This window comes from Astyanax mexicanus, chromosome 21 (assembly GCF_023375975.1).
Source record: "Astyanax mexicanus isolate ESR-SI-001 chromosome 21, AstMex3_surface, whole genome shotgun sequence".
NCBI classification, from domain to species: Eukaryota; Metazoa; Chordata; class Actinopteri; order Characiformes; family Acestrorhamphidae; genus Astyanax; species Astyanax mexicanus.
Genome location: NC_064428.1, coordinates 30092764 through 30107610, shown reverse-complemented (window position 1 = coordinate 30107610; position 14847 = coordinate 30092764). Strand labels below are relative to the sequence as shown.

At 39.8% G+C, this 14847-nt stretch overlaps 1 protein-coding gene across 2 annotated transcripts in view; it reads right to left on the bottom strand.

Moving 5' to 3' along the window:
• The window catches only part of epha6 (eph receptor A6), a 264591-nt gene that overhangs the window by 34461 nt on the left and 215283 nt on the right, over positions 1–14847 (bottom strand). For both annotated transcript variants that reach the window (XM_049469664.1, XM_022674654.2), the window contains exon 6: positions 6771–6895. In XM_049469664.1, coding sequence (XP_049325621.1) covers positions 6771–6895 — 125 coding nt within the window. The remainder of the gene's footprint in view (positions 1–6770; positions 6896–14847) is intronic.

The following is a 14847-nucleotide window of genomic DNA, read 5'->3' as shown; positions in this document are numbered from 1 at the left end:
GAGAGCACAGGGTCTGTGTGTGTGTGTGCGTGTTTGTGTGTGATGTAGAGAGCACAGGGTCTGTGTGTGTGTGTGTTTGTGTGTGATGTAGAGAGCACAGGGTCTGTGTGTGTGTGTGTGCGTGTTTGTGTGTGATGTAGAGAGCACAGGGTCTGTGTGTGTGTGTGTGTTTGTGTGTGATGTAGAGAGCACAGGGTTTGTGTGTGTGTGTGTTTGTGTGTGACGTAGAGAGCACAGGGTCTGTCTGTGTGTGTGTGTGTGTTTGTGTGTGACGTAGAGAGCACAAGGTCTGTGTGTGTGTGTGTGTTTGTGTGTGATGTAGAGAGCACAGGGTCTGTGTGTGTGTGTGTGTGTTTGTGTGTGATGTAATGAGCACAGGGTCTGTGTGTGTGTGTGTTTGTGTGTGACGTAGAGAGCACAGGGTTTGTGTGTGTGTATGTTTGTGTGTGACGTAGAGAGCACAGGGTCTGTGTGTGTGTGTGTGTGTTTGTGTGTGATGTAGAGAGCACAGGGTCTGTGTGTGTGCGTGTTTGTGTGTGATGTAGAGAGCACAGGGTCTGTGTGTGTGTGTGTGTGTGTGCGTGTTTGTGTGTGATGTAGAGAGCACAGGGTCTGTGTGTGTGTGTGTGTGTGTTTGTGTGTGACGTAGAGAGCACAGGGTTTGTGTGTGTGCGTGTTTGTGTGTGATGTAGAGAGCACAGGGTCTGTGTGTGTGTGTGTGTGTTTGTGTGTGATGTAGAGAGCACAGGGTCTGTGTGTGTGTGTGTGTGTGTGTGCGTGTTTGTGTGTGATGTAGAGAGCACAGGGTCTGTGTGTGTGTGTGTGTTTGTGTGTGATGTAGAGAGCACAGGGTTTGTGTGTGTGTGTGTTTGTGTGTGATGTAGAGAGCACAGGGTCTGTCTGTGTGTGTGTGTGTGTTTGTGTGTGACGTAGAGAGCACAGGGTCTGTGTGTGTGTGTGTGTTTGTGTGTGATGTAGAGAGCACAGGGTCTGTGTGTGTGTGTTTGTGTGTGATGTAGAGAGCACAGGGTCTGTGTGTGTGTGTGTGCGTGTTTGTGTGTGATGTAGAGAGCACAGGGTCTGTGTGTGTGTGTGTGTTTGTGTGTGATGTAGAGAGCACAGGGTTTGTGTGTGTGTGTGTTTGTGTGTGATGTAGAGAGCACAGGGTCTGTCTGTGTGTGTGTGTGTGTGTGTTTGTGTGTGACGTAGAGAGCACAGGGTCTGTGTGTGTGTGTGTTTGTGTGTGATGTAGAGAGCACAGGGTCTGTGTGTGTGTGTGTGTTTGTGTGTGATGTAATGAGCACAGGGTCTGTGTGTGTGTGTGTGTGTGTGTGTTTGTGTGTGACGTAGAGAGCACAGGGTCTGTGTGTGTGTGTGTTTGTGTGTGATGTAGAGAGCACAGGGTCTGTGTGTGTGTGTGTGTTTGTGTGTGATGTAATGAGCACAGGGTCTGTGTGTGTGTCTGTTTGTGTGTGACGTAGAGAGCACAGGGTTTGTGTGTGTGTGTGTTTGTGTGTGACGTAGAGAGCACAGGGTCTGTGTGTGTTTGAGAGGTAGAGAGGGGGGCTTGCTGTGTGTGTGAGGTGAAGAGGCAGAGTGGGGGGCTCGCTGTGTGCGTCTAAAGTAAAGGTAACGCTTTCTTTTACAGTACCCTAAGTTCTAGGTATTAACTAGGTAATAGTGAGGTACAAACTCGGAAGTACTAAGTAATTATTTTGGGTAACAAGATGGTAAGCACCAGGAAAGTCTTGCCTAATTACACTGAAATGTCTAGGTATTAACCAGGTAATAGTGAGGTACAAACTCGGAAGTACTAAGTAATTATTTTGGGTAACAAGATGGTAAGCACCAGGACAGTCTTGCCTAATTACACTGAAATGGAACTAGGTAATAAACAGGTACATGGGTGGTACAAAGTCCATAGTACTAGGTAATTATGTTGGTTAACAAGATGGTAAGAACCAGACAGTTCAATTTAATTACACTGAAATATCTCACAGGTTCTAGGTAATAACCAGGTAAGTGTGAGGTACTAACCCCAGTAACATGATGATAAGTACCAATACTGTTCATTTTAATCAGTCTCTATTTATTTGACTGAGAAATCCCTAAAAATGAATTTAAGGTTTATAGAGTGGAATTCTTCACTAGGAAGACAGCACAGGAATGGAATACTTGGCCATATGTTTAAAGACATTAGAGCATGTTACAAGGTTTAAGGGTGAAAAAGTATACCATAAGAATAAAGTGTTGAATATGTGTATTTACCCCCTTTTTAAACATAATTTGTAGAATAAGGTCTTACATGTTAAATATATATATATATATATATATATATATATATATATATATATATATATATATATATATATATATATATATATATATATATATATTTAACTTATATATATATATATATATATATATATTTAACTTATATATATATATATAAATTAAAACTGCTTAAAAATCAGGGTTATTAAAACTACCAAATATTGATTTCTGAAATCTTAAAACATTATTATAGTTGTTTCTAAATTAATATTAACTGCTTTTGTTTGCATTATTTGAGATCTGAAAGCACTAAAGCATCTTTTTCATTATTTTGACCATTTCTCATTTTCTGCTCTAAATTACAATATTTTTATTGAGTATTTGGGAGAAATGTTGTCAGTAGTTTATAGAATAAAATAACAGTGTTCATTTTACTCAAACATGTACCTATACATAGTAAGATCAGAGAAATAGAAAATTTGAAGTGGCTTGGAAGGGTCAAGGGGGCGAAGGCAAGCTCCTGCCCGCAAGCTGCTTACCCCAATAAAAGCTGTCCTCAGCTTTCATTGTATATATAAGTTCAGTAATGCATGCTTGGTTGTGTCAAAAAAGAGATAAATAATAAACAGTAAACAGTTCTGTTTTGTTTTGAAGTTGTATGTTGTTCTTTTTGAAGTGCTTATTTGTTGAACTACATGGTAAGAACTGAGTAAAACCAGAGAAATAAGCTCTGCTCTCTTTTACAGTCCTTTTACTCCTTTATTAAGCAGAAAGTTCTGTTAGTTACACAGTGTTTTACATGGTACTTACAGAAGGATGTTCTACAGAGGGTTATTTGTTGAACTACATGGTAAGAACTGAGTAAAACCAGAGAAATAAGCTCTGCTCTCTTTTACAGTCCTTTTACTCCTTTATTAAGCAGAAAGTTCTGTTAGTTACACAGTGTTTTATATGGTACTTACAGAAAGTTGTGTCACATTTAAGTAGTTATTATATATATTTCAATATATATATATATATATATATATATATATATATATATATATATATATATATATATATATATATATATATATATATATATAATAACTACTTAAATGTGACACAACTTTCTGTAAGTACCATGTAATATATATTCTTTTGGATTTCTGAATGGGTTTTTGTATGTGAAACGTGAAACATCCAGTCCTGTAGGGGGAGCAGTGCCAGGGGGCGGGCGCTAGGCTGTGGCTTAGGTGAGCAACAGGAGATGGGTCTCAGATTCAGCTGAGAACTTACACCTCACACTGGGAACACCGTGACTTCTCTGTATCCAGGTGGGGAAATATGTGGAACTGTGCAAGTATAAATGTTTCCAAAGCACTATAAGAGGGATATTTGAGTGTATATGTTCGTTAAAAGGTTTTGCTGTGTAATATGAGCCGCTATGGTCTTGTGTGTTGGTGGACGCTCAGCATCGGGGAGCATTCACTCCCGCGCGCCTGGCCGGCGCTCTTGCCTCTGCCACTAGCATTAGCCACTGCCCCCGCTAACCGCGCGCCTTACCGGCTCCGCGCTGTTATTCCTCTCGCTCTTTCGGTCGCTAACTTCGCTCTATAACCGTGTTTAAGCCTGTAATTATCTCTCGTGTGTTCGCGCTCTAGTTTTAGCTATTTTCGCTCGGTAATTGTGCCCGTGTGTCGCTGTTTCTCAAAGTAGCTCGGGCTAATTTCGCGCCTTCATTCCTATTGTTTCTCTATACATTTACGCTAGCATTAGCAGTCGCTGTTAGTTAAATACATGTTTATTAAAATTCAAGTCAATTTTATTCTCTTTTTAAGAGCCAGTTTGGCCTTGTTAAAGTAAATATAGAGCCTCTGCCAACCACAATAATGAGTTATTACAGCTAGATAAGCTACAGTTTAAGGTTTCTCTAAGTAATCATGTTTTTATACACTTTGTTCAAGTTTTATACTTTGGTCAATTCTATACACTCTATGCAGATACAAATATTAGAAACTCTGCTTAAAATGAGATTTAAAAGCACTAAGATGTAGTTAGTGTGCTCAGTAAAAGTTAAAGGTGTTTTTGGTAATGTAGTGTGTTAATATGAAAGAAGTTTGAGTATTGGTTTATGTATGCATATGTAAATGTATTAATATAGAGTAGTATTTTTATATTCATATATATATATATATTTTTTTTTTTTGTGTGTGTGTAGAAACAGTATTAAGAGGGTTTGCTGATTAAAAAGTAAAGGTAATATGTACTGTGATATACAGAGTTTTGTTAACTGAAAAAAAGTAAAAAAAGGATTCTCTGTGAATGTATGTAAAATGCAGATGAGATGCAATGTGTATGTGAAACTGCAAAAGAAAGAGAAAAGAGACCAAAGTAAAAGTGGTTTAGTTTGTGTATGTTGTTAAATAAAGAGATTAAGCTGAGAACTCACTGGAAACACTGTCTCACTGTGTCTTCTCTGTATCCTGTATTCAGCTGATCTAGGCCCTGCTCACCCGGGGTCGCAAACTGTTATAGCCTAACCCACGCCTGGGGAGTGTAACAGTTAGTGTTTTTATATGGTACTTACAGTAGGATGTTCTACAGAGGGTTATTTGTTGAACTACACGGTAAGAACTGAGTAAAACCAGAAAAATAAGCTCTGCTTTCTTTTACAGTCCTTTTACTCCTTTATTAAGCAAAAAGTTCTGTTAGTTACACAGTGTTTTACATGGTACTTACAGAAGGATGTTCTACAGAGGGTTATTTGTTGAACTACACGGTAAGAACTGAGTAAAACCAGAGAAATAAGCTCTGCTTTCTTTTACAGTCCTTTTACTCCTTTATTAAGCAGAAAGTTCTGTTAGTTACACAGTGTTTTACATGGTACTTACAGTAGGATGTTCTACAGAGGGTTATTTGTTGAACTACATGGTAAGAACTGAGTAAAACCAGAGAAATAAGCTCTGCTTTCTTTTACAGTCCTTTTACTCCTTTATTAAGCAGAACGTTCTGTTAGTTACACAGTGTTTTATATGGTACTTACAGAAGGATGTTCTACAGAGGGTTATTTGTTGAACTACATGGTAAGAACTGAGTAAAACCAGAAAAATAAGCTCTGCTTTCTTTTACAGTCCATTTACTCCTTTATTAAGCAGAAAGTTCTGTTAGTTACACAGTGTTTTATATGGTACTTACAGTAGGATGTTCTACAGAGGGTTATTTGTTGAACTACACGGTAAGAACTGAGTAAAACCAGAGAAATAAGCTCTGCTTTCTTTTACAGTCCTTTTACCCCTTTATTAAGCAGAAAGTTCTGTTAGTTACACAGTGTTTTATATGGTACTTACAGTAGGATGTTCTACAGAGGGTTATTTGTTGAACTACACGGTAAGAACTGAGTAAAACCAGAGAAATAAGCTCTGCTTTCTTTTACAGTCCTTTTACTCATTTATTAAGCAGAAAGTTCTGTTAGTTACACAGTGTTTTATATGGTACTTACAGTAGGATGTTCTACAGAGGGTTATTTGTTGAACTACATGGTAAGAACTGAGTAAAACCAGAAAAATAAGCTCTGCTTTCTTTTACAGTCCATTTACTCCTTTATTAAGCAGAAAGTTCTGTTAGTTACACAGTGTTTTATATGGTACTTACAGAAGGATGTTCTACAGAGGGTTATTTGTTGAACTAAATGGTAAGAACTCAGTAAAGAGAAATAAGCTATTTCTTCTCTGTTATCAGGTATTGACCTTTTATTTTTAAATCAAATAAATAGAGACTGATTAAAATGAACAGTATTGGTACTTATCATGTTACTGGGGTTAGTACCTCACACTTACCTGGTTATTACCTAGAACCTGTGAGATATTTCAGTGTAAGGAAACTGTATTGGTACTTATCATCATGTTACTGGGGTTAGTACCTCACACCTCACACTTACCTGGTTATTACCTAGAACCTGTGAGACATTTCAGTGTAATTAAATTGAACTGTCCTTGTTCTTACCATCTTGTTAACCAACATAATTACCTAGTACTTTAGAGTTTGTACCACCCATGTACCTGTTTATTACCTAGTTCCATTTCAGTGTAATTAGGCAAGACTGTCCTGGTGCTTACCATCTTGTTACCCAAAATAATTACTTAGTACTTCCGAGTTTGTACCTCACTATTACCTGGTTAATACCTAGATATTTCAGTGTAATTAGGCAAGACTTTCCTGGTACTTACCATCTCGTTACCCAAAATAATTACTTAGTACTTCCGAGTTTGTACCTCACTATTACCTGGTTAATACCTAGAACTTAGGGTACTGTAAAAGAAAGCGTTACCAAAGTGGATAGACAGAGAGAGGGGGACTCATTGTGTGTGGGTGAGGTGGAGAAACAGAGTAGGGGGCTTGTTGTTGTGTGTGTGTGTGTGTGTGAGGTAAAGAGAAAATGTGGGGGGCTCACTGTGTCGGTGTGTGTGTGTGTTAATTTTGCACTACTGGCATGCTTGTGTGTACTTGGTGTGTACCTTCTCGTAGTACTTGATCTCGTAGTCGAGGATGGCAGCATGCGGTTGGTCGGCCTCCTGCCAGGACAGAGCGATGCTGCTCTGAGATGCCCAGTCCTTCCTCACCACGCCCACCAGAGATGGACCTGTGGGGCAGAGGTCAATACAGCATTTAGACTCAAACAGCTTTTTAGAAGCTGTGAACAATTCCACCTTTAATACTTTAAAATACATTTTAAACAAAAATCGTAAAAGAGGCATCCAACCACAGAGTGACCTGAGGTTTTAATGAATCATGTACAAATATTATCCAAAATAAATGAAAAAAAATAATAAAGGATTTAGTAATATATGACTGTTATTCAGATCCTGCAATGTGATTGGCTGAGAGACACTCTAGGAGTGCCAATATTGCATGATAACCGCACTCTGGCCAAAGCTCAAAGTAGTATTATTCACAAATGCACATCACCATGCGATGCCAGTACTTATAAAAGAGAACAGCAGCAATAACAAAGCAGCAGTGTTATTTATAAAAAATATAACGTTGCGTTGTTACTCTATGAGTTCACTATAGACTTATGTACCAGCTCTAATCAAATCATATGTACCTTACCCATGCTATTCTAATTACACATTTACCTCAGCAGTGCAATTTTAATCATAAATGTACCTCAGCAGTGCAAATGTAATCATAAATTTACTTCAGTAATGCTATTCTAATCATAAGTGCCCTCAAAAAGGATCTTAAAATTCTAAAACTTCCCATAGAGCGAAAAACTTTCTTTCTAATCTAAAAGGCTTTATTTTCTGTTGTTATTGCTGTTCCCGTCCCTATAGCCAGGGAGCAAAGTCAGATAAATGAAGTTGATAAGCCAGGGCTAGAAGGCAGCTGAGAAAATACAGTTACAGATTGGGGTGGTCTGGTCTGCATCACGTAACTCCTGATCCGGAACCAGTCCCGCTCCGGCCTTGGCGAGCGTAATACGTTTTTTTTTATCATGCTCTGGAGGCTCATGACCGAGCCATGCATTTTAATAGCTTAAAAGGCTTAAAACGAGTGGGTGTCTTAAAGCATTAAAGGTGTGGGTGCCATCATCTGGCACAGGTCATATCTCTTCTCTGTGAAGTCTGAGCTCTTAAATATAAAGGTGCTTTATAGCTGCACCAAGCAGGAGACAACCAACATCATAACGGTTCATCTTCAGAGGGTCATCTTCAGTGAAGTTAAGTCTTTTGTCACCTTAGGTCTACATTACAGACACTTTTTCCCAACAGAGCCCAACATTACAATAATAATGTCCTGCAACCAGCGACTCTTCCTTCTCGAAACACACTCTCTTGTGTGCTATTTCAGCAGGACAATGCAGGACAATGCTATTTCTTTGATGATAGATTGAAACAAATTCCAAATATGAAAACATATGTCTAAGTGTTTTTTTTTTAAGAAATTCGGGAAATTTCGAAAATCAAGTGTGTTTTTTACATTTTTTAATTATTTTTTTTCCCATTCTCTCCCCAATTTACATGGCCAATTACCCAACCCACTGACCCGTAGGGTGAAGACTAGCACATGCCTCCTCCGATACATATGAAGTTTAGGAGGCACCGCCTCTTTTCGATCTGCTGCTGATGCAGCATTGCCAAGTAGCATCACAGTGCTAATGCTCGGAGGAAAGTGCAACGGCTCCATTCGAATACACCAGCTCACAGACGCAACCTTTTGCAGAGCAACATCACCCTTTGGAGTGATGTGGGGAGAGAGAGCGCCATCTACCCTCCCAGAGAGAGCAAGGCCAAATCTGTGCTCTCTCATGGCTCCAGTAGCATGCAACAGGCAAGCCACATGAACAGGATTCGAACCAGCAACCTAATTCAAGTGGGTTTTTTGAGGGCATCACTCAAAAAGAAACTAGCGTTTCCCCACCACTCCCTCTTCAGTGACAATTCAACGCTCCACCTCCCCTGAGTACTGTACTGACACCTGGATCTCGTTCATTGCTCGTTAGCTCTGCCTATTTAAACCTCACTCCAGTTTAGCTCTCTTAAGCCCTGTTGTGCCCTGTTTTTTTGTCCATTTTTTAGTTTGGTAGTCTGTTTTTTTTTTATTACTGCTAGCTTCCTAGCTTCCTTAAGTTTATGTGGTTTGTTTTGTTGAAAATTGTTGACTGATTTGTGTTTCCTTGTGCCTTCAGAATTGTAACTTCCTGATTAAAACACGCAAAAATGTATTTCAGTGTCATCTGTGCTCATTGCTCACATAGAGGGGTTGGACAATGAAACTGAAACACTTGTCATTTTAGTGTGGGAGTTTTTTTAATGGCTAAATTGGAGCAGCCTGGTGGCCAATCTTCATTATTTGCACATTGCACCAGTAAGAGCAGAGTGTGAAGGTTCAATTATCAGGGTAAGAGCACAGTTCTGCTCTAAATATTGCAAATGCACACAACATTATGGGTGACATTCCAGAGTTGGTGCACGTCTTGCTGGCGCATCTGTGACCAAGACAGCAAGACTTTGTGATGTATCAAGAGCCACTGTATCGAGGGTAATGTCAGCATACCACCAAGAAGGACCAACCACATCCAACAGGATTAACTGTGGATGCTGTAAGAGGAAGCTGTCTGAAAGGGATGTTCGGGTGCTAACCCAGATTGTATCCAAAAAACATAAAACCACGGCTGATCAAATCACGGCAGAATTCAATGTGCACCTCAACTCTCCTGTTTCCACCAGAACTATAATAAATTATTGTGGTCTAAAACCAGGTGTTTCAGTTTGATTCTCCAACCCCTGTATTTATATTTTTATTTGTTTTTATTTGAGTTTGGGCTGTTCAGTGACACCTGATTTCACCAGTCTGAAGCCAGACATCAAACGAGAAAACTCTGACTCTTCTCAGCTCATCAGGAATGCAGTGTAAGGTCTGGCTCCAGCAAATAGCATGCAGTGCGTGAGCTACAGTGCAGGACTTCCAGAGAGCAGGCCTGCACCGCTGGCCTCCCGCCCACAGGCCGAGGCGGAGCACATCTCTAATTGAATCCTGCAGCAGATTAAACTGGCGGCTGAATGGCATTAGCAGGGCCTGATTGGATTTCTCTCAGGTAAATATTCACTCCGGAGGCTGCGGAGGCCGCCTGCAACGGTAATCACTACCTCTGTCATAGTAATCAATCTCTTACTGTTAAAACAGCCGGGAAAATATCAGGGCTGGACAGAAAGGGGCTGAGAGACAGAGAGAGAGAGAGAGAGAGAGAGAGAGACAGAGGAGGGGAGGAGGGGAGAGGATATGGAAAAGTGGGAAGCATAGCGCTTCTTTGGGGATAGAGGGAATGGGGGATAGAGGGGAGGTGAATTAAGAATAGGGATGATAAATGAGAGACGGGGGGAGGGAGGAGAGAGAGAAGACGAAAGAGAGAAAGAAAGAAAGACGAGAAGAAAGATGGTAAAGCTGGTAGAGCAGCTGCAGACACATCTGCCCCCGCTGTCTGCGCTCCCCTGAAGCATCGATGGAATTGATTTGGAGAAACGTGATTGAACGGACCTGCGAGAAAGTGAGACACCATAAAATACGACAAGCTGACTTTCTATTCGCACACACACACTTTACACACACACCTTACAAACACACACACACACAGGGGGGGTCTTCTGGTCTGTATCTATCTCTTCACAAACACACACACACACACACACATGCAACAGACTCCAGACACACATTCTTGCAGGGGATCCGAATGTATCTTTCTTCACTGAATGCAGAGGTCACCTCCCGTCAAACTGTCTTTTTTTACTCTAAACGAAAAAAAAAAAAAATGAAACATCTCCCAAACAGGTTTTTTTGTTAGTTTTCCACTTCTAATTCAAAATTTACCTCAGCAGTGCTATATTAAACAGACCTTTAGCTCAGCAGTGCTGTTCCGATCATGAATTTACCTCAGCAGTGCTATTCTAATCATAAATGTAAATAATCATTAGTGTACCTTAGCAGTGCTATTATAGTCATGAATTTACATCAGTATAGCTATTTTAATCGTAAGTGTACTTCAGCAGTGCTATTATAGTCATGGATGTACATCAGTATAGCTATTTCAATCATAAATGTACCTCAGCATTGCTGTCATAGTCATGAATTTACATCAGTATAGCTATTCTAATCATAAGTGTACCATAGCAGTGCTATTACAGTCATGAATTTACATCAGTATAGCTATTCTAATCATAAATGTACCTCAGTATAGCTATCCTAATCATAAATGTATCTCAGCATTGCTATGACAGTCATGCATTTACATCAGTATAGCTATTTCAATCATAAGTGTACCTTAGCAGTGCTATTACAGTCATGAATTTACATCAGTATAGCTATTCTAATCATAAATGTACCTCAGTATAGCTATTCTAATCATAAATGTACCTCAGCACTGTCTTGAACTTACATCAGTATAGATATTTTAATCATACATTTACCTCAGTAGTGCTATTCATGCTATTCAGATCATAAATGTTCCTCAGCCATGCTACTCCAATCATATATTTACCTCAGCGGTGATCTTATAATCATAAATGTACCGCAGCAGTGCAATTAAAATCATGGATTTACCTTAGCAGTGTTATTCTAATCATTAATGTACCTTAGCACTGCTATTATGGTCACAAGTGCACTTTTGTTCATAAAATTACCTCAGTGCTATTCTAATTATAAATGCAACTCTAAACATATTTTACCTCAGCAGTGCTATTCTAATCATACATGTACCTCGGCAATGCTATTCTAATCATACACCTACCTCAGCAGTGCTTTGAATGTCACATGTGAGTTTAATTTACAAATTAACAGATACTAAATACTAAGTATTTAGTAAGTTAATAAGTTACTTCAGCTAACATAACTATTCTAGCTCTATACAATGTGTGCCTTGTAGAGACAGTAACTTGATATCAAGCGTAATAACGTCCTATTGTCTTCTCTGGTCAGAATTAGCTTTTAGCATTTGATCAGATCCTCCAGCTGTGAGCAGTTTTAAACATGTGTTTAGCATATGGCAGATTATATGTGAGAGTCTAAAGAGTGTCTTCTTTTATCTCATTCCTTTTTAAACATTCTACAAAGTCCTGATAATATAATTTAAAGGAATCTCTCCAAAAATCAGTGTCCTTTTAGTCCAATCAGCAAACTCCTCAAAAGCTGAATTCCTCTAGACTGAGAAAATTACATATTGCAAAAGCCTCCTGTAAAGTAGCCTCTTATTCCAGCGTATTGATGTGGAAAATTCCAGTATTTTCTACACTAGATACAGTCATTACCATAAGGCATGCAGGTGGGCTTGTAAGTACACTTCAACATGTTATGTAAAAATCCTGTTATTTGTCATGTGAACAGATCTGCTGATGCAATTTCTCTATGATGTTTCCCATTTTATTTTAGCGCCAAGCTACTGGTTTTATGTTTGTATTTGACAGCATTTGACATTAAATCCTAGTATCAGCCGAGTCATATTTTCCTTTTTTATATTACAGTTTTACACTGAACTTTCAGTGAAGATTTAAATAAATCCTGATGAGCTTTCTGCAGTATTACTGGCCTTTTTTTCATTCATTTTGAATGTGAATAACACTGATCATTATTTCGATAATATGTAATATGATATATGACAATATGTTCTGCAATTCTATGCAAACTACTGTGGGATGTGAGTTAGAGATAATTCTTCAGTCTCTGGGTATGAGTCTGATTCAAGTCTTTACGGTCTCTAGGGTACTGAGTCTACATTGAATCCTAGTCCCTGGTATGTGAGGGTGAGCCAGGTCTCACGTCTCTAAGGTCTGAGTCTGAGGTGAATCTTAGTCCCTAGTATGCAAGTCTGAGCCAAGTGTCAAGTGTCTGGAATCTGAGTCTGAGTTGAATCTTAGTCACTAGTATGCGAGTCTGAGCCAAATCTCAAGCCTCTGGAATCTGAGTTTGAGTTGAATCTTAGTTCCTTGTATGCAAGTCTGAGCCAAGTCTCAAGTCTTTGAGTCTGAGTTGAATCTTAGTCCCTACTATGCGAGTCTGAGCCAAATCTCAAGTCTCTGGAATCTGAGTTTGAGTTGAATCTTAGTCCCTAGTATGCAAGTCTGAGCAAAGTCTCAAGTCTCTAAGGTCTGAGTCTGAGGTGAATCTTAGTCCCTAGTATGCAAGTCTGAGCCAAGTCTCAAGTGTCTGGAATCTGAGTCTGAGTTGAATCTTAGTCCCTAGTATGTGAGTCTGAGCAAAGTCTCTGAGATCTGAGTCTGAGTTGAATCTTAGTCCCTAGTATGTGAGTCTGAGTCAAGTCTCAAGTCTTTGATTCTGAGTTGAATCTTAGTCACTAGTATGCGAGTCTGAGCCAAGTCTCAAATCTATGAAGTCTGAGAATCTGAGTCAAGTCTCAAATTTCTAAAATATGAGTCTAATCCAAGCCTCAAGTCTCTGGAATCTGAGTCTGAGTTGAATCTTAGTCCCTAGTATGCAAGTCTGAGCCAAGTCTCAAGTGTCTGGAATCTGAGTCTGAGTTGAATCTTAGTCCCTAGTATGCAAGTCTGAGCCAAGTCTCTGAGGTCTGAGTCTGAGTTGAATCTTAGTCCCTAGTATGCAAGTCTGAGCCAAGTCTCAAGTCTCTGAGTCTGAGTTGAATCTTAGTCCCTAGTATGCGAGTCTGAGCCAGGTCTCAAGTCTCTGAGGTCTGAGAGTCTGAGCCAGGCCTCAAATCTCTGAGGTGTGAGTCTGAGTTGAATCTTAGTCCCTAGTATGCAAGTCTGAGCCAAGTGTCAAGTGTCTGGAATCTGAGTCTGAGTTGAATCTTAGTCACTAGTATGCGAGTCCGAGCCAAATCTCAAGTCTCTGGAATCTGAGTTTGAGTTGAATCTTAGTCCCTAGTATGCAAGTCTGAGCAAAGTCTCAAGTCTCTAAGGTCTGAGTCTGAGGTGAATCTTAGTCCCTAGTATGCAAGTCTGAGCCAAGTCTCAAGTGTCTGGAATCTGAGTCTGAGTTGAATCTTAGTCCCTAGTATGTGAGTCTGAGCCAAGTCTCTGAGATCTGAGTCTGAGTTGAATCTTAGTCCCTAGTATGTGAGTCTGAGCCAAGTCTCAAGTCTTTGATTCTGAGTTGAATCTTAGTCCCTAGTATGCGAGTCTGAGCCAAGTCTCAAATCTATGAAGTCTGAGAATCTGAGTCAAGTCTCAAATTTCTAAAATATGAGTCTAATCCAAGCCTCAAGTCTCTGGAATCTGAGTCTGAGTTGAATCTTAGTCCCTAGTATGCAAGTCTGAGCCAAGTCTCAAGTGTCTGGAATCTGAGTCTGAGTTGAATCTTAGTCCCTAGTATGCAAGTCTGAGCCAAGTCTCTGAGGTCTGAGTCTGAGTTGAATCTTAGTCCCTAGTATGTGAGTCTGAGCCAAGTCTCAAGTCTCTGAGTCTGAGTTGAATCTTAGTCCCTAGTATGCGAGTCTGAGCCAGGTCTCAAGTCTCTGAGGTCTGAGAGTCTGAGCCAGGCCTCAAATCTCTGAGGTGTGAGTCTGAGTTGAATCTTAGTCCCTAGTATGCAAGTCTGAGCCAAGTCTTAAGTCTCTGAGGTCTGAGTCTGAGTTGAATCTTCGTCCCTAGTATGCGAGTCTGAGTCAGGCCTCAAATCCCTGAGGTGTGAGTCTGAGTTGAGTCTTAAGTACCTGGGATGTGAGTCCAAGCTAAGTCTCAAGACTCTCAAGGTCTGAGAGTCTGAGACCAGTCTCTGGGATGTGATGCATTTGTATGGGCACCATTCACATTTTTTCTATAGTAAAAAAAAATCTCTTACATTACAAACAGAACAAATGGAAGAAACTCAAACCTGCCAATATAGAATATAAATCACTATATATTTATTATTACGTATGCTCCTCCACACTACATCTTCTCTGAGGCACGCAGCATGGGCTTGATGTATGGAATCACTGTTTGCCTAGGCCTCCATGTTGCCCTGTACTCTTTGCTTTCGCTCAGTAAACACACACACAGAGAAGTATTACTCTAAAACCTGTCACCGTCAAGGTGGCTAATAAGTTATTGAAGGCAGCGGGTAAATGCACTACATCACACCTCG